The sequence below is a fragment of the Apium graveolens genome, chromosome 1 (genome assembly GCF_009905375.1).
Source record: "Apium graveolens cultivar Ventura chromosome 1, ASM990537v1, whole genome shotgun sequence".
NCBI lineage: Eukaryota > Viridiplantae > Streptophyta > Magnoliopsida > Apiales > Apiaceae > Apium > Apium graveolens.
Window position 1 is genome coordinate 148471560 of NC_133647.1, and position 18185 is coordinate 148489744.

Consider the following 18185-nt stretch of genomic DNA (forward strand, 5'->3'; position numbering starts at 1 on the left):
TCACGGCGCGAGCCAAGCTTAGCCAGCTCGTCTGCGCCATCATTCTGCCTGCGCTGAATCAGTTTCAACCTCACCTCATTGAACCTCAGCAATTATCCTCTGCAAACACTTCAGGTAGAGCTCTGTTCTTGGCCCCTTAGCTTAGTACCCCCGTTTATCTGATAGACCACAATTATTGAGTCACTGAACATATTCAAATTCTCCACCTTCATTTTCAGAGCTAGCTTGAGACCGTTGATCAAGGCCTCATACTCAGTATCATTGTTGGTTGCATAAAAGGCCAGATGGGTCGCCCTGTCTGATCTTGTGGGCCTCTAGGCTGATTAGCTCAATTCCAGCTCCTGCGCACATCTCCACTTAGAGGCTCCATCCACAAATAGGCTCCACCGATGGGGCACTATTTTGGACTTTCCAGTCCGACCTCTTCTGCACTAGGTATGACAACAAGGGCTCCCTGCTCCACTTCTTGATTTGGAGGAAATTCCAGTACAAAATCGGCCAGGGCTCGAACAGGCCGAGCTCAACCGTCCACTTCAGCATTCGACCAGAATACTCAGTTTGTGCATTACTTTCCTGAGGGGGTAGGAAGTTCATACTTCTATCCTGTGCGCCTGAAAATAGGGCCTGAGCTTTCGGGAGGCCAGGATCAGAGAATATGCTAATTTTTCGAGGCTTGTGTACCGAGTCTCTGCATCGGCTAGCCTTTTACTCACATAGTATACTGGGAGTTGGATATCATCCTCCTCTCGGACCAGTACCGCACTTACTGCAAAGTCAGAGACAGCCAGGTATAGGACCACAGTCTCACCTGCCTTTGGGTTGGACAACATTGGAGGACTTCTAAGATGCTTCTTTATGTTCTGAAAGGCTTCCTCACACTTTTCTGTCCACTCAAAATTTCTCCCCACTCCTTTAATTGCTTTAAAGAACTTCTAGCATTTGTCGGAGGACTTTGAGACAAAGCAGTTTAAGGCAGCCACTCGCCCTGTTAAGCTTTGAACATCCTTCACCCGTCGAGGGGATCTCATCTCGAGTAGGGATCGTATCTTGGTGGGGTTGGCCTCAATGCCTCTATGGTTTACAATAATTCCTTAAACTTCTCTGATTCGACCCCAAACACACATTTTTTAGGGTTGAGCTTCATCATATACTCCCTTAGGATCTGGAACATTTCTTATAGGTGGCGGACATGATCCTTTGCTTCCTTTGACTTCACAAGCATATCATCTACGTAGGCCTCCATGGTTTTCCCCAACTGATGTTTGAACATCTTGCTCACCAACCTTTGATAGGTGGCCCCAGCGTTAAGGAGCCCGAAGGGAATCCTGATATAACAATAGAGGCCCCGATCAGTAATAAAGGAGGTGTGCTCCTGATCTGGCCCATACATTGGGATTTGGGTATATCCCAAATAAGAATCCATAAAGTTAAGTAGTACGTGCCCAGCTATGGAATCAACCAGCTGGTCGATTCGGGGTAGCGGAAAACTATCCTTCGGGAAAGCTTTGTGTAGGTAGGTGAAGTCCACACATGTCCTCCATTTTCCATTTGGTTTCTTGACAAGCACTGGGTTGGCCAGCCATATGGGGTAGAAGGCTTCCCTTACAAGCCCTGCCTCCATTAGTGTATCCACTTCTTTTTTGAGAGCTTCTGCCCTCTCTCCACTAATCGGCCACCTCTTCTGTCTAACCCCTTTCTTTTTTGGGTCCAAGTTGAGCCGGTGGCACATGACATTCGGGTCAATCCCTATCATATCAGAGTGTGACCACGCAAAAACATCCAAATTTTACCTCAAGAATCAGGCCAGGTCTTTCCTTAGGTCAGGGCCTAAGTTACAACCTATTCTGAGTATCTTGGAAAAATAATTCGGGTTTACCAAGATCGAGATTGTGTCCTCTGTGGCCCCAGCCCTCTCAACCATTGAGGGAATTCGGGTCTAAGTCTGCTCGAGCCTCATTGGTTTCTCCCACTTCCGTGATTGTCAAACTTTCCGTATTCTCGAGCTCGGGCTGGTGAGCTCGAACTGAATTTACCAAGCGTTCAGAGGTCGTGGTGACCGTGCGAGTGATTCCGTTGGGCAGATCCATAGTTGTTGTTGTTTCTTCGCGTGCCCACTTTCCTTTCCTGAGTCTTGCAGTGATTTGTTCTGGCCTCTCTTCTTCATCACTTTCCTATTCTACAATCCCCTCCTGTACCAACATGATGGGCTGAGAGGCCTCCATCAGCAGAGCCCCTGGGCGCGGTTCCACCTGAATCCCCATGTGCTCGAAATAGTTCTCGGGCAATTCCTCGATTGAAATCATGTTACAAGTCTCGTGTCCCTCAGGACGTACTCTCTTCATGCCCTCTGCCTCTTCCATGAGGACATCACCTTCACCCGGTTTGACCGTCTCCTTCGATGCATTTCCTGACTCGGCTGCCCTGAGTGCCTAGTTGTAGCAGACCCTCGATTCGTATTGACAGCTCTTCAAGAAACCTACCCCGTTGGGGGTTAGGAATTTTACTGTCATGTGATGGATCGAGGTCACCATCCTCATTGCCCTCATAAGGGGTCTGCCCATTATAACATTGTAGGCACAAGGCTGATCTACAACTGTAAATATAGCGATCTAGGTGGCCACATAAGGCTCTTCTCCTAAGGTCACTGGGAGCCGAATCATCCCTTTTACTCCGATTGAGTTTCTCGTGAACCCATACAAGTTCCCACCTGTCGAGGTCAATTCTCTATCCAGCAGTCCTAGTTTCTTGTAGGCATCATAGGTTAGAACGTCTGTCGAGCTCCTGGTATCCACCAATGCTCGATGGACATTCACTGTCCCAATCTTCATTTTATGACCAGGGCATCAATATGGGGGTAGTACACCCATTTTGCATCGTTCTCCCTAAACACAATATCATCAGCCTCCTTTTCAAAGAGCTCCGGGGGCCTTTGGCTCAGATGGTTGACGTTGGTGAGGGGCTTGTCCTTTGCTTCCCGGGCATATCTGTCCATCGCCTTTCGGCTGTCTCCACCAATATGAGACCCGCCTAGAATAATATGAATGTTGCCGGCCCGGGGTACCCTCTCTTTGTCTTCTGGTGGTGGAGGAGGGACGGTATGATAATCAGTCTTGTGTTTTCGAACCTCCTTGACAACCCACTCTATAAGCTTCCCTTGTCTTATCAGCGTCTCGATTTCATCCTTCAATTGTCTGCAATCAGTTGTATCATACCTTGTGGCCTCGTGGTATGCACAATACTTCGAAGTATCCCTCTTGTTGTAGTCTGTGAGAGGGGCTTCTTTCCTGAACACTCCTTTCCCGTCATAGGTAGTATATATGTGATCGATGGAGGCTTCCAGAGGGCTGTGTGTCTGTCATTTCCTTGTATAAGGCCTCCCCGAATCTTTGTATGTCTCTTTACCCCGGGCAGACTTCTTGGAGCTTGAACTACGCTGATACGTCTTCTTCCTCTCATCAGCGCTTGAGGACCACTCTCTCTTGTCTCAATAGTTCTCGTTGATTTTCAGCTCCCTCATCGACTTTACTACCCTCTTAAAGGGTTCAGCTTGCTCATAGACTTCTGCCAAGGTCCTTGGCTCTCTAGCTTGGAGGCTTTTCCAAAATTTCGACCCTTCTTTCAACCCGCTATCAGAAAGTTCTTGATGGTCTCTTCACTAGCACCTCTCACCTTAGGAACTTCATTATTGAACTGGTGAAAGTATTCCGCCAGAGGCTCCCCCTCCCTCAGTTTGATGCTGGCTAGCGTGGCCACATGAGGTGAGTAGTGGAGGGTGGATTGAAATTGTCGGATGAACAGGTCTTCCAACTGCCGCCACGTCCTTATTCTAGTCGGTCCTAACTTGGAGAACCATTGTTGGGCACTCCCTCGGAGTGATGCTGCAAAAAGTCTGCAGCGGGTTGGCTCTGGCACCTGATAGACCTCCATCTCTGTGTTAAATTGTATAAGATATTCTGATGGGTCGGCTTCTCCGTTGAACAGAAGATCGGGGTTGTGCCTGAATACTCGAGGCAAGGGAGATGATCGAATGGCAGCCATGAACGGAGAAGGGGCCGTTGAGGGCAGGGGTCCCCTCTTCTCCTGTTCCATCTGATCAAGGATCCTCCTTAGATCACCCACTCTAACGACTTCTCTTTCTCTGTCACCATTTGTATTACTAGAGTGGTGAGAGTCTTGAGGTCACTCGTGGTGTCCCCTTCCTCCCTCTTGCACATGCGACTCCTCTTCATGATTGTCTCTGCGCCTACGTCGTCCCTCCCTCCTGGGCGGGGTGTGTTGTCATCTTTCTGGAGGAGTCGCTGCACGCCCTTTTTTTAGGGTTTTCTGATCTTTGGGCTCCTTCTCTTCTCTCTCTTTCTTGCTATTCTCCAATTTAAGCCTAATGTCATGCTCACTTAGCTTCTTGCCCACGCGGTCTAGCACACTAGTCGACCTTGCCTCGGACGAAGCTGGCTTCTTCCCCGACCTCTTAGTGATCTGGCTGCCCTGCTCAACCCGATCCTGAGTTATCGCCTCCTCTTCTAGTGATGCCTCTTTCTTCTGCTTGGTCTCGGTTGTCGCGTCATCAAACTTGTGAATCAGCCTTTTTTGGGGACCCTTTCCCTTCCAGCTACGTTGAGAGACCTTGAAGCGGCGAGCCTTCCGCTTGGCGTTCTGGACCGAGCTTTTCTCTATCCTTGACATCCGGGCGTTGATCTCGTTCATCTGATCGGCCAGCCCTTCCAGATATGTCATGACCACCTGCCCGTCCACGGTTGCGATTGGTGGAGGTGGCGCCTGACTCTCTGGAGGAGTGTGCTCGACCTCGTTCCGGTCCTTCTTCTTGCCCCTGCTTCCTGGTGTCACCGCTTGTTTGGCTTCTTTGGTCATCTCTTCTCCCTGAGATAACAGTGTTATGGAGGTTGATGGTCAGAACAAGGATCAAGGACGGTGTTTGAAGGCGGATGAAGGTTGTTTTGTGGTGGTGGCTGAGCTTGTATGTTGACTCCTCAAGAAAGAATAAGGTTTTTCTTATTGTCTATCAATGTCAACTCATGTATCATACAAGTGCCTACGTACCCTATTTATAGGGATCAAGCATCGCGTAGTTCTTGAGGAATAAGTCACATAGGCTAGGGTTAGGATTCTTCAACCCGTGCAGCCCAAGCCCATGATAAAGTCAAGCCTTCAACCAATTAGTCACGTAAATCTCGACCGGCTCAACGCGCTTCCTACATTCTCGCGGCACCTCCCCATTTCTTCCCGTAATTGTAGGAATAACCCGTGTCGCACCCGAAATCTACGAGCAACTCAGTCATCTATGAGTCACTTTCCATGTTTTACACAAAGTCCTTTAATGCGGGTCGGCATGGTCACCTAGGCCCGCACCGCCTTCCTTCTCAATTAATAAATATGATATTTCCTTTGTTTTCCACAAGATATGGGCTCATGGGCCCAACTCGCATATGAGAGCCCACCGGCTCACAAGTGAGAGCCCAGCCCTCATATGAGAGCCCACCGGCTCTCATGTGAGAGCCCAACGGCTCAAATGTGAGATCGCAGCTCACAAGTGAGAGCCCACCTCTTATGTGAGAACCCAGCTCGCACGTCACGAGCCCAGCTCGCATGTGCTGGCCCAAGTCACATGAATCCACAATTCTAGTTCAAACATGAGAGCCCAGTTCACATATGAGAGTCCAGCCATTCAATGTACCCATGGGGACCTGTTTAGGGCCATGACCGAAAGTGGGCATAACAAGTTCACAATATACATGTGGAGGTTGGATATGGCCTAGGTGCGGTTGAAAATAGGTTCTTGGTGATTGAAGAAGACTAAAGTGAGATTCTAGTAGTCGAACAGGAGGGGCTAGAGGAAGTTGGTGAGTGGCTGATTCCAGACATTAGTTCTACAAACATGGGACAACACAACTAATTAGGGGTGAGCAGAAAACCGCACAAACCGCAAAAATCGCCCGCACCACACCAATCTGAACCGCAAAATGCGGTTTTTAATTTTCGTGGTGAGGTTGCGGTTTAAATTTTTAATAAACCGCGCGGTGCGGTGCAGGTTGTGTTTTAAATTTCTGAAATGCGGTCCAAACCGCACCGCACCGCAATATTTAATATGTTATAAATAGTGAACTCATTTAATAGAATTTAAGAGTTACGATAGACTTAAAGTATTTTTCTCCCTTTGGTTACTTGCTCTTGGGAGATCGGTGGCTTGGAAAAATGACTACTCTCCTGCATTAGCTACCAAAAATATAAAACACAATTAACCACTTTTGTCCACTAGTTATTTTTAATCATAAGTTAGATTTTTTATTAGAATAAATATAACTTATAATTTTTAAGTTATTTTTGTTTTGTAATTGAATTCCTAAAAAGGTTAAACTTTCCGGTGTGTAATTTCTAATTTGTATTATTGAAAAATACTGGCAATTTTGTGTTATATTAGTCGAAAATTTGATTAAATTTAAGTTTTGTATTTTATTTAAATTTAAGTTTTTTATTTTATTAAAATTTTTCAAACCTGTAAAGTGTAAACCGCAGTGAACCGCACCATACCACACCGCATTTTTGTGGTGTGGTTTATGCGGTTTTTGAGGGTACGCGGTGCGGGTGCGGTTTGGAAATTTGATCAAACTGCATGCGCGATTCGGTCTGCGGTTTGAGGAAAAAACCGCACCGACCGCGCTCACCCCTACAACTAATGCACCAATGTTGCCTAGGGGTGTTCTTGTTGGAGTTGTTTTTTAATTTGTTTTATTAACATTTTCTCAATTCCAAGTGCCTAGGGCCTTGGTCTCAAATCATTTCTATTTTTTAAGTTCTATTCTAATTTTAGTTCTGGGGCTTGTCCTTGAGCTATTAATGACAAACTAGTTCAATTGAAATTATTCAAGTCGTGTGTCTTCTTCTTCTTAACCTTTGTTCTTCATTTTTTGCAACATGATCAACCATGTTCTTAAGATGAGCTGCGACAATAAGTTAATCAAAAATGGAAACAAAAAAAAAGAAGATAAAAAAGAGGGGGAAAGAAAGAGGGGGAAAAATATGGAAAAATGTGGAGGTAAGCGATAAAACTAAATGTGTTGACGCTAACGGGATTAACACAAAACTAATAGAACCGCATAAATTATGTTAATTTAGTATACATTATACACAAACAGTAGTTCAACCACACAAAACACAAATGTCTGATATTTGGCCATACAAGATGCAACTGACTCTTAAAATAATCGACAACACACATCAATAATTTGGTGAAGAAGAGGCTCCGCAGTCTGCGGATATATATTGTCTTGAAAAAGAATTAAAAAAAGGTGCTTCCGTAAAAATGTTTAGTTTTGAACATAATTCTTCATGATTTGCAAGATATTTAATATTTAATGTTCTTTCAACCCTTAAATGGTACAGCCACGTACTGCTGAGACTCTACACAAGTCACCATTACAATTTTGTACACAATCCAAACTTATGGGTTTGGATTGACCTTTCCCATGCCCGAACACGAAATTACATACATAAATATTTTTGTCGGTTTTGGATTTATCCTTGAATACACAACACGAAATAGAAATATATGAAATAAATATTATACAAATTTAGAAAAATTATAAGAAAAGATGTCGTGAAATTCTATTTTATATATAATTTTTACAAAGATAGATATAAAATAGTTTTATATTTAAATTTTACAAGACTTGATCACACTTAATTCTTTTTAAGTTATGGACACAAAACTCAACTAGTAAAAACTTAATATTTAAATATTTCTTTAATCTATATTTACTTCTATTTATAATCTAAAATTGTATGAAACGTGACACAAAACATACACGAAATGAAGGTACACAAGACGAAACGAATCATTAACATGTCAGATTAGGCATTCATGACATTAAACACAAAAATATATGAAACGAACGAATTGCTCTAATAAAAAGCAATATCTAACCAATACAATGCAAAATTAAATTCCACCATCAAAATGCTAAATTTGAAAAAACTCAGTCGGAGACTTTGCAATTTACTCATAAAAAGTATTTACACGCTATGATCAGGGAATACACCTCAGGTTAACCTGCTTTTAAGTTGGTATATGTATTAACTTCTTACTCAGAATTTACCCCAGATAAAGAAACAGCAATCTATAAAAACGCACAAAGAATTTTTATGTGATGCAATTTTACAATAAAAGAAAAGATTATCCTGCTAAGGTTTGTACATAAATATGTCATACCTGAAATTTCGACATGGTCTACTTAATTGTAACATAACGATTTGTCCCATGTCTCGCCCAGTACTCTCTAAGATCTAGAGGCATGCTAAGATCATGCCCTTGTTCTGCTGCATGATTAAGCGATCTAGCAAAGACGCTTCCACTCATTTTTCGTCCACCAACTCGAGAATGGCGCTTGTTATCCATCCGCGGTAGTGGATGTACTGACAGGTTAGTGGTGCAACAAGAAGACTGCCAGCCTCCATTTCCCCACTTGTAACATTGTCGCTGCACTCCAGTGCATGAGCAAACTGGTGTAGGCATAGTGGAGGAATCAAAATTTATCTGATTCGTCAGACCAAGATTTTGGGTATCACACTCAGATTTAAACTCATATTTGGAGACAGGTCTATTCAACTTTTCACAAATTTTCTTTAATTTTTGTGGTGAGAATAGTGCCTTGGTTTGAACAGATTCCACTTGTTTTGTTTGTCTTGTCTTGCACACCTTTACAGCTGGAAATGGAATTGCTTGTACTGAAAATGAGTCGGTCATTTTCATTTTTTGGGAAGCTTGAACAGGTTTATATCCTTGTTTTTTTCTTACCGGGCACATTCGCCTAGAGCTACGCTGGATACCACAGGTACTGTTCATGGTGCTTTCTTGAAACCGTAAGGCAGCAATGGCGTTATCTCGTTCCCTTACAGCATTATCTCGTTCAGTCATAGCTGCATCGCGCTGCTGGATTATTGCATCCCGTGCATCTATTGCAGCCTTCCTTTCTAAGATAGCTCTTTCTCTTTCTGCAAAAGCAGCATCCCTCTCAGCAGCGATGTGCATAATCTTCCTATGCATAAGAAACGCATTTTGATCTTTCAACTGATACTGGGGCATATTCCACTAAAAACAGCATAAATTTTATCAGCAAGTAAGCAAATGAATCAATAATGAGTGACAACAGTAATCAAGAACTGAACACATTCTACATTTTCTTGAAAGCTGTTGAACTTGTTACCACCTGAGTGTAAGCCCCTCTGTAACATTCAATACTTTGTCTCCCATTTTCAAGGCCACCTTCATCCATGTATGGTCCACCAAGCTATCGGTGCAGGAAGATACAAAATCAACTAATCTTTGAACATATTACTAAATAAATGGCATCTTTCACTTTTTTGCCCCAGTAGAATTCCTTTCATCAAATTAGAAATTAAAGCTCGAGTTAGATTGCAACAGGTGATGGAAGTCCATAACAGAAAAGGAAGTAATATCAAATTTAAAGTTTAGTACACGACATGAAACTAAAACTGCAGAAGCCAGTAAAACTATTATCCGATCAATTGACAATGCATCTTAAAGAAAGTAAGGTTTAGCTATCTTACTTACCATACATTTTAAAAACTGAATTGAAACAACTACCAAAATAACAACACCTAGAGGAGTCGATGGAATAATCATCATCTGGAAAATCCCAAGATCAAGCCAAACCATATATATAAATTCTAAGTAAAAACTTCATAGGTACCTACACACATGGCTACAAGGTCCTGACAATCAATACCGTGCAAGGAAAGAATAAAAGTACGAACAAACTGTTAACTAAGATTGCAAACTCCTTGGTAACTGTCTTAAGTCCAGAGTAACAATAATGACCTCAGTGCCAAAATTGCATTAGCCTATATCTTGGTTAGACCAAGACCAAGTACGGTAGTAAGTAGATAGCAGCAGGAATAAACAAAATATAAGAGTAACATGAGAACTGAAATTCTTAATATGCATGAATAAGGCACTTTTCCATCATGATTCTAAAAAGATAGGAATTGTCCAGCTACTATGAGATATGTAGCTCTTTGAGGCATAACTACAGAATTAAATACGCAAAAGTTAGCCTAATAATTGCTGCTAGAAGCAGTTGTAACTAAATCTGCACATGAGAATCTTATGTTAGAACTGTGTGATCCGTGTATGTACTCTGTCAGAGGCCTCATACAACGAAGAGGCTATAATTATCTCCAAGAGACTCTTAGTTCACTCCTTACAAATGAAAAGAAAAAATTGCTCCTGGTAACTTAGTGTGTGTCTATCTCCATTAAAACTCCTTATTTAATTTTTAATTTTTATTATTCAAGGTACTCTTTATCAATAAAAACAATTCAACATTCTCTCCTCAAGTTGTAACTTCATAGCCTAAATAGTGAGTCTCTTGAAAAATCTCTGAGGATATGCAGAATATATAGAAAATTCTTCTTTATTGGATCAACTAAGATAAACCTTTCTTTACAAAGTACAAGTATTTTAAGTCTTTAACAACTTTTCTTTTTAGGTAATTACTGAATAACGCAAACAGAGATGAAGAAGTGATGCTAAATAAGTGAAACTAATCTTCATGATTGCTAGTAGAAGCATTCCTAGTTTGATCTACACATAGGAATCATATGTCAGTACTTTTTAAATAGTGAACGTAATTCATTAAAGCACGCATACAACAACGAAGATGTTTATGTAGACATAATATATAAAATTAACACAGTCTTTATTTAGACAAAATAAAACTACTTCTCTACATAGTACAAGTTTAAATAGTTTCAACAATAATGCTTTCTAGGTAATTTTGGAATCAAGGAAAAATAGAGATGAAGAGATGAGGCTAATGCACACTGGATGTGTACAAAAGGCAATACGGAAGGAACATATATATAGTTTCTGTTCACAAACAAATAGGATTATCAGGATCACTAAGGTTACCAAAGAGTCTCTCTCTCTCACTCTCGCTATCCCTCTCTCCCCCTCCCCCTCCCACTCACCCTCTCCCCCCCCTCTCTCTCTGTGAAAACTTAGATATACTTCACTTAGTAGTAAAAACTTAATCGTTCAATTGCTGCTTAGAACAATCTCAAGACGAAGCACCGTTTCATAACTCCTTTTTCTATGTTTTTGAAGCATTCTTATTTCAACATCATTTCTTTAACAATTCATTGCATCATTATTTTCTCGCAACACAGATAGCACTCAAAAAGAGTGAATTCACTTATTATTACATTAAATTTGCAAATTTTATAGTCCTGCCACATCATACAGCATAAATCTTGATACATAATTCCAAAAAACACAATCATCTAATAACCCACCATTAATCCCATTATAAAGATCCTATATTTAATTAAACCCTCATCTAAAATAACCAACATCAACTAATTAACATTTAAAAAAATAACACATAGAAATCTAGCTACAGAAAAAAGATAGACATTGAATAAAAGAATAGGGGGCTTCAATTAAGGTAGAAAAGAGTAAATTTATCAGCAACATGGGTATTTTAATAGTTATAACAAACAATATACATTCAACACATTTATATAAGTCAGAGTGCGAGTAACGAATGCTTTGACTGAGAGAAAAATAAATACTTACAGATGACCCACAAGATTTGTACTGTATTCGTTCTCCTTCTACTAATACAAGTCTAGAACTCAACGCGTTTGGCTTCCGAACAGCGAGCGAGAGAGAGAGAGAGAGATTTCCTTTTATTTAGAGAGAAAATATGGAGTATACACTTTTCGTTTTACTCCATCAAGCCTTTCCTCGGGTTATTTTACAATTTATCTATTATTATTGTTATTTTAAAATTATAAATTTATTATTTTTACTTTTTCCTGAAAAACTTTTGTTAAGTAGGTAAATTTCATTTGTAAATGTTTGCAATTAAAATTAATTCTTAAAATAAAATTTTATAATTATCAATATACTACTCCGTCCCTCTTATTTCTTTATAATTTTTTTCACATTCTTGACACGCATGACACGCATTAAAGGCAAATATAAATTATATTTCCGTAATTTATTTTTAAAATTTTCTTTTTTGTATATAAGTTTTGAGCATTATATTTTTATTTAAAAGAAAAAAATTTAAAAAAAGTTTATACAACTACATTTAATAAAAGCATTAAAGTGCGTGTCGAGCCCCCGTCCCCCGATGTAAAGAATTGTGGGGAGGGAGGGAGTACTTATATAAAGGAAAATTAGAATATGAATCAAATTCTACCGCAGAATCCAAATTTTAAATAGACTATCCGAATTTAAAACATATAAACATATTTTTTGCATCATTGGGTATGTTTAAAAATGCTTTCAAGATATAATATATAAATATTTTCAAAATATAGTACATAAACATGATAGTTTACATGTGCAATTCTGTTGAAACTCTAATTAATACTATAAATAAGGTAAAATACTACACCTGAACTATACGTAAATTATATCCTTATTACATTATTATCTATACTATATACTATATGTCACGCCCCAAATATTTACAAAAGACAATATACGAGTAATTATATTAGTTAACAAAAGGAAGTAAATACATTTGAATCCAAAATCTTACAGTTTAGGGTTTGGAACAGCCCAACACTATTAACTAATACAACCTGATTTCAATATCAAGTCCTCACACAAAATCACTAACTACCTGAGCTCGAACATACGAATCGGCATCACAAGTCTTACGTGTTGTCTGCTTGAATCTAACCATATCTGCTAGCTGTAATATCAGGGTAAGCAAGTAGTGAGCCAAATGCTCAACAAGCGCTATAATATACATAAACAAGAATAAAACATTAACAATGGAATTGAAAGATTCAACAATATAGTATCAAGAGATAAACTTTCAGGATGATGGCATCTTTTATTTGTAACAAAATAATTAAAAACCATTTCTTTATCAAAACCATTTTATGACGCTACGGATTACAGCCGGTGATCAGCCGCGAAATAATCCCGAACCTCGCTGGGTTCTAGAACATTAATGGGATCTCTAGGCAACTTTTAAGCCTGCAAATTAAGAGCGGAAAGGACTTGCGTCTCAGTCCAGATCCACTATCTAAAGAAAATATTTGTCCCCCTTTGGGACTGGAAATCTAAATTTTAACTTTTTATTTTAAAAACAGATGCCAAGTGACGGTTAATTCCCTAAACAGTGAGCATCTTTATCAAGGGTTCTAGATCAATTTTGAAGCATGGGGAATAGGTCCACTAAATTTCAAGGCCATGATCAACTAGACTATACTTTATCAAGGGAATTGCAAGGTTTCTATTCATAAGGAATTTGACAATGAGATTTAGCAGGGTTATCGGATAGTATGAAGGAACTAAGTCAAACTGGGTTCAAGGTAATGGTTCCAGATAAGACATAGGTATTGAAAAATAAATAAGGTGAGCATCAGTTCAAAGTATAACAGGGCATCATGTTTTAGGGGTAAGAATAGGGTTATCAAGCAATCTTGAACGACTTTTAAGGGATAGCTGACTTTTAGGTATCAAGATAAGGTTACTAAGTATAACTTGCACAGGGTTCCACAACACAATTACTTGGTATATTAGCATGGTATGACTTTTGAATTACTTGTATAGAAATCTCCAAGCAAAGTTAAACTACTTGCAATAGATACTTGAGGGTTCATGGCATTTGCATATAATACGAAAGATAGATTAAAACCACTTGGATCATATATAAAAGCTGGGCTAACACTATCTTGCAGTATAAACAAAAAGGTAGGTTAAAACACTTGCCTTGAGAAAGGCTTGACTTGATTGGCAGGTGGGAGCAACTAGAGCTTCACTCGACTTTAATGGCAAGTTTACCCTCGTCTCGAGAGCCTACAGAAAATAATAATATCCTCATTATAATATATACTCACTAACTCAACCTAATTATAAACCGAAATTACGCACATTGGCACTTAGGCCTATATACACATAAACGCTTATAATTACCTTATAAGCATAATAATTCACATAGCCACTCATGTTCACATAGCACATTTAAGTACATAATAATATATCCATACACACTATATTGCATCACTAGGCTTGGATGATCTCACTCCACTTACTCAAGTCACTTAGTTATGCTAAACTAGCCAAAACTCTTAATATCATCCTCATGTCTCGAAGTGCCTTTTCTAAACCATCAAGTTCTTATGGACCCTGACTTAGTCCTTACACTCTACTGACCTCATACTATCTTACAACTATGGTGGTCAACCTAGGCCTCACTCATAAGTGCCCTAAAACTGATGGTTAAGTGATTTTGCTCATTATAGTGATTTCAGGGTGACACCAATGGGTTTATGAGTACAATTGACACCCTTACACTTCAATTTTACCTCTCAAACTTCTACACTAGACTATTCTGACCATAAGGCAACTCTCAAACTTGGTGTGGCTCGAGGGCCTAGCTTGGGCCTACCTGGGCCTAAGTTTAAAGTCCAATGTTCCCCTATTTTCTGGACAGAAAAGTGTCCTGATTTGCACTAACTTATGACACATGATTCTAACTCAATTATTATGAACTATGGCTGGAAAAACACCTCTGACACTCCCTCTAACTAGGGTTAACCAAGGCCTAGTGAGGGCCTACCCATGACATGGTCAAAACTCCTCATTTCTAAGTTGCAACAAAATTGTCCCATGCTGGACAGATTCTAAATTTTGGTGTGTGCACCTCACTAGATGGTTGGGTTTCTTTATTTGTGACTTCTAGACTCAATTATACCCTAAGTCTTAACTCCACATGGCGTGGGCCTAACAATGCCTAAGAAATGCCCATTCAAAATCAACACAAAACTCACATGCAAATCTGGAAAAAATTTCAGGATTCTATCCTAGCCTTTCCACCTTAACTCCCCCTTTAAAACCATGAATTAAATCTCAATGAAGGAAAATTTACTACTATAAGACTCTAAACTAAGGCCTCAACCAATAATAGAGATCATCCATGCCCTATAGTACCAACATGCAAAATAAAACTTAACATGCAACTCAAGATGATCACTAAATCAAGTTCGACTAAACAAGAGGGTTATTAGCACATAAATTCCACTTAAAATACTTAACTACTTCAAAAGATCATGCACACTACCTTTTAACAACTAAGATCAAACATAATATCAAGGAAAAAATTCGTTTTAAGCACATATAAGGTCGAATTTAACACAAACTAAGCATGCCTGTACATTTTCGAAAAGAAGAGCATATATAACATGATTATACTTGAAAATAATGCCCTATCTCTAACATGCAAAGTAGAATATGACTTTACAACTAAATATCAGTAGCATGCTGTTAGATATATTTGAGATGTCATGTCTAATATATTGTGTTTAGTTTCAGAATTTAATATCAGGACTTACTGGAAATCAGGACTTACTGAAGTCAGAACTTAAGGTCGTCAGGATTTATATCAGGACTTAAGTGCAGAAACTTCAGATAAGGAAAGCAGCTGATTAACAGGAAAGGATCGTGACTAAAATAATAGAAGATATGCATGGAGAGTTAGAAGACTAGAAGATTTGTAGAAGATAATATCTGATTGATACATTTTAGGAGACAGAATTATATTCCATGTCAATTAGAAGATATCTTGTAACTGTGTACTATATAAACACAGCTTAGGGTTTACACTATATGTGTTATCATTCACGAGGAAGATTATACATTGCAACCCAGCAGCTCTTAGTGATATTGTTCATCACTGAGAGAGAAGAATTGTTCTATTGTAACAGAGTTTATTATATTGAATATACTTGATTACTATTACATACTTGTGTTCGAAATCGATTTAATTGTATAAACACTATATTCAACCCCCTTCTATAGTGTTGTGTGACCAAACAAGTGGTATCAGAGCCTCTCTGTTGATATACAAACAGTGAGATCCAGTTTACAATCATGTCTGAAGAAATACAAACCCCAACTAAGCCCACCAAAACTCAATATACTCAAAACAATCAAACCCACAGTCGATATGAAACCATTAGGGTTCCCATACTGAGAGCATCTGAGTATCCTATATGGAAGGTAAATATGGTTATGTTTCTAGAAGCCACAGATCCAGAATACCTTGATAGAATTAATGATGGACCATATAAGCCTACCAAGCTTTCTGTTGCAGTTGCTGATCAACCATCAAAGATGATACCAAAAGAGAAAGGTGATTACACAGCTGAAGACATCTCATCTATTGCCAAGGATGCAAGGGTAAGGCATCTGCTGCATAGTGCAATTGACAATGTCTTGTCAAACAGGATAATTGGATGCAAGACTACAAAGGAGATATGGGATGCTTTGGAGACAAGATGCCAGGGAACTAATGCAATCAAAAAGAACCGGAAGACTATACTCACTCAAGAGTATGAGCACTTTGACTCAAAAGCTGATGAGTCATTAACTGATTTATATGACAGGTTTGCCAAACTCTTGAATGATCTATCACTGGTGGACAAGGAATGTCAACTTGAAGATTCAAATCTAATATTCCTTTTAGCTCTTCCTAAAAATTGGGATTTGAAGTCTACTACCATAAGAGATAACTATGACCTTACTGAAACTACTCTTGATGAAATTTATGGTATGCTCAAGACTCATGAACTTGAGATGGATCAAAGGAGCAAAAGGCATGGAAGAAAGTCAAAGACAGTTGCTCCTAAAGCTGAGGAGGAATCTCCTAAAGTGATTGTCTCAAAGAGGGGCAATGGAAAAGCTCTCATCATACAGTCTTATTCAGAGTCATCATATTCTGATAATGATGATTCAGAATCTGAAAATTTATCTAAACTGGATGTTGATACAGAGATGATGCAACTGTATGCTCGTATGGTGAAGGGTATCACAAAGATAGCCTAAAAAAAATTCAGAAAGGGCAAGAAAATTTCCAGGAAAGGTGGAAGTTCTGAAAAGAAAGGGTTCAGAAAGTCTGTTGGCAAAGGAGGAAAGTCTGAAAGAGGAGACAACTCAAATTTCAAGTGCTACAATTGTGGTGAAAGAGGCCACATCTCTCCTGACTACAAGAAAGAATAAAATGATAAAGGTCAGGCACTTATCACAAAGAAGAAAAACTGGGCGGACACTTCAGATTCTGAAGATGAGGAGAACTATGCCTTGATGGCAAATGCTGATAGCAGTACTGATGTTGCTGAATTGAAGGTACCTTAATCAACTTTTGGTTTTTATATTGATGATATTTCTGAGCTAAGATAATATCTTAAAACCATGTTCATTAGTTTTAGAGATCAAACTTTAACAAATGAAAGATTAAAATCTGAAAGTCTTGCTCTTAGAAACTGAAATGACTATTTAGAAAAAGAGTTAGTTATGTTCCATCAAACTCAGAAAGAAAGAGATGAGGCTTTGTATGTTAGAGATGAAGTGCTAAAATTGAATAAATCTCTTAAATCTGAACTGGAAAAGGAAAAGGAGATAATCAAAACTTGGACTAACTCTGGAAGAACAACTCAGAAAATCTTAGAAAATGGAATTGGAAAGAAGGACTGGGTTATCTAGATGATAAAGAAGAAGAGGAAAATGTGTCATCTAAACCAAATTTTACCAAGAAAGCTGAAAAGCCTAAAATTAATCCTGTCAAGTTTGTGTCAAATTATGATAAGTTAAAATCTGAAAAGGGGATAGACTCTAAAATAGAAGTCAAAGAAAAGTCAACTTCTGACAAATCAAAACAAGATAAAATCAGCTAAAGTAAACATAGGTTTAATGACAAAGAAGTAGCTTAAGCATAAGCTGAAAGAGATAAGAAATATGAACAAGGTAAAGAAAGCTAAGAAAAATAGGAAGGGAAAGGAAGATGTGAATAAAAGCAATTATTATATGCCGGTTCCTAATGCTCCTAGAAAGAAATGCTATAACTATGGAAACTCTAACCATCTTGCTTCTTTTTGTAGGAAAAATAAAAATATAAACTCTTTAACTCCTAGATCAGGAGTTAAGAGTCAGTCTGTTAGGTTTAAACCACAAAATCCTTGTTTTCATTGTGGTAGTTTATGGCATTCTATTTATACTTGTAAGGAATATCATAGTTTGTACTATGATTATTATCAAATAAAACCTTCTTTGAAGAAAGTTAGTGTAATTCCTTCTAGTGTAAATTCTGATGCAAAGTCTGATATAAATTCTGATAAGAAGCAAGTTA

At 38.9% G+C, this 18185-nt stretch overlaps 2 protein-coding genes across 3 annotated transcripts; both read right to left on the reverse strand.

Annotated features, from left to right (window-relative positions):
- Positions 1 to 2171: 2171 nt before the first annotated feature.
- On the reverse strand, positions 2172 to 4089 carry LOC141708125 (uncharacterized). Its single transcript, XM_074511609.1, has 3 exons — positions 3670 to 4089; positions 2837 to 3352; positions 2172 to 2429 (listed from the first exon to the last, which is right to left on the reverse strand). The coding sequence occupies exons 1-3, from the start codon at positions 4087 to 4089 to the stop codon at positions 2172 to 2174; spliced, it is 1194 nt and encodes a 397-aa protein (XP_074367710.1).
- Positions 4090 to 7980: 3891 nt separating this feature from the next.
- LOC141668051 (protein BASIC PENTACYSTEINE4-like) lies at positions 7981 to 11766 on the reverse strand. Of its 2 annotated transcripts, XM_074474737.1 has the most exons (3): positions 11612 to 11766; positions 9222 to 9392; positions 7981 to 9103 (listed from the first exon to the last, which is right to left on the reverse strand). In XM_074474737.1, the coding sequence occupies exons 2-3, from the start codon at positions 9285 to 9287 to the stop codon at positions 8243 to 8245; spliced, it is 927 nt and encodes a 308-aa protein (XP_074330838.1). In that variant the 5' UTR covers positions 9288 to 9392; positions 11612 to 11766; the 3' UTR covers positions 7981 to 8242. The 2 variants fall into 2 exon arrangements, with proteins under 2 accessions (XP_074330838.1, XP_074330845.1); XM_074474744.1 differs by lacking the exon at positions 11612 to 11766 and having other exon boundaries at positions 9222 to 10985.
- Positions 11767 to 18185: the final 6419 nt, after the last annotated feature.

What these genes read in the sequence shown, in the direction of transcription:
- LOC141708125 (XM_074511609.1), bottom strand. Translation starts at nt 4,089, where the DNA reads ATGGAACAGGAGAAGAGGGGACCCCTGCCCTCAACGGCCCCTTCTCCG. An exon ending in TCAATAATGAAGTTCCTAAG is followed by an intron (nt 3,353 to 3,669) that starts GTGAGAGGTGCT and finishes AGGAAATGACAG; the next exon opens with ACACACAGCCCTCTGGAAGC. An exon ending in ACCCCCATATTGATGCCCTG is followed by an intron (nt 2,430 to 2,836) that starts GTCATAAAATGA and finishes TGCTACAACTAG; the next exon opens with GCACTCAGGGCAGCCGAGTC.
- LOC141668051 (XM_074474737.1), bottom strand. Translation starts at nt 9,287, where the DNA reads ATGGATGAAGGTGGCCTTGAAAATGGGAGACAAAGTATTGAATGTTAC. An exon ending in ACAGAGGGGCTTACACTCAG is followed by an intron (nt 9,104 to 9,221) that starts GTGGTAACAAGT and finishes TGCTGTTTTTAG; the next exon opens with TGGAATATGCCCCAGTATCA.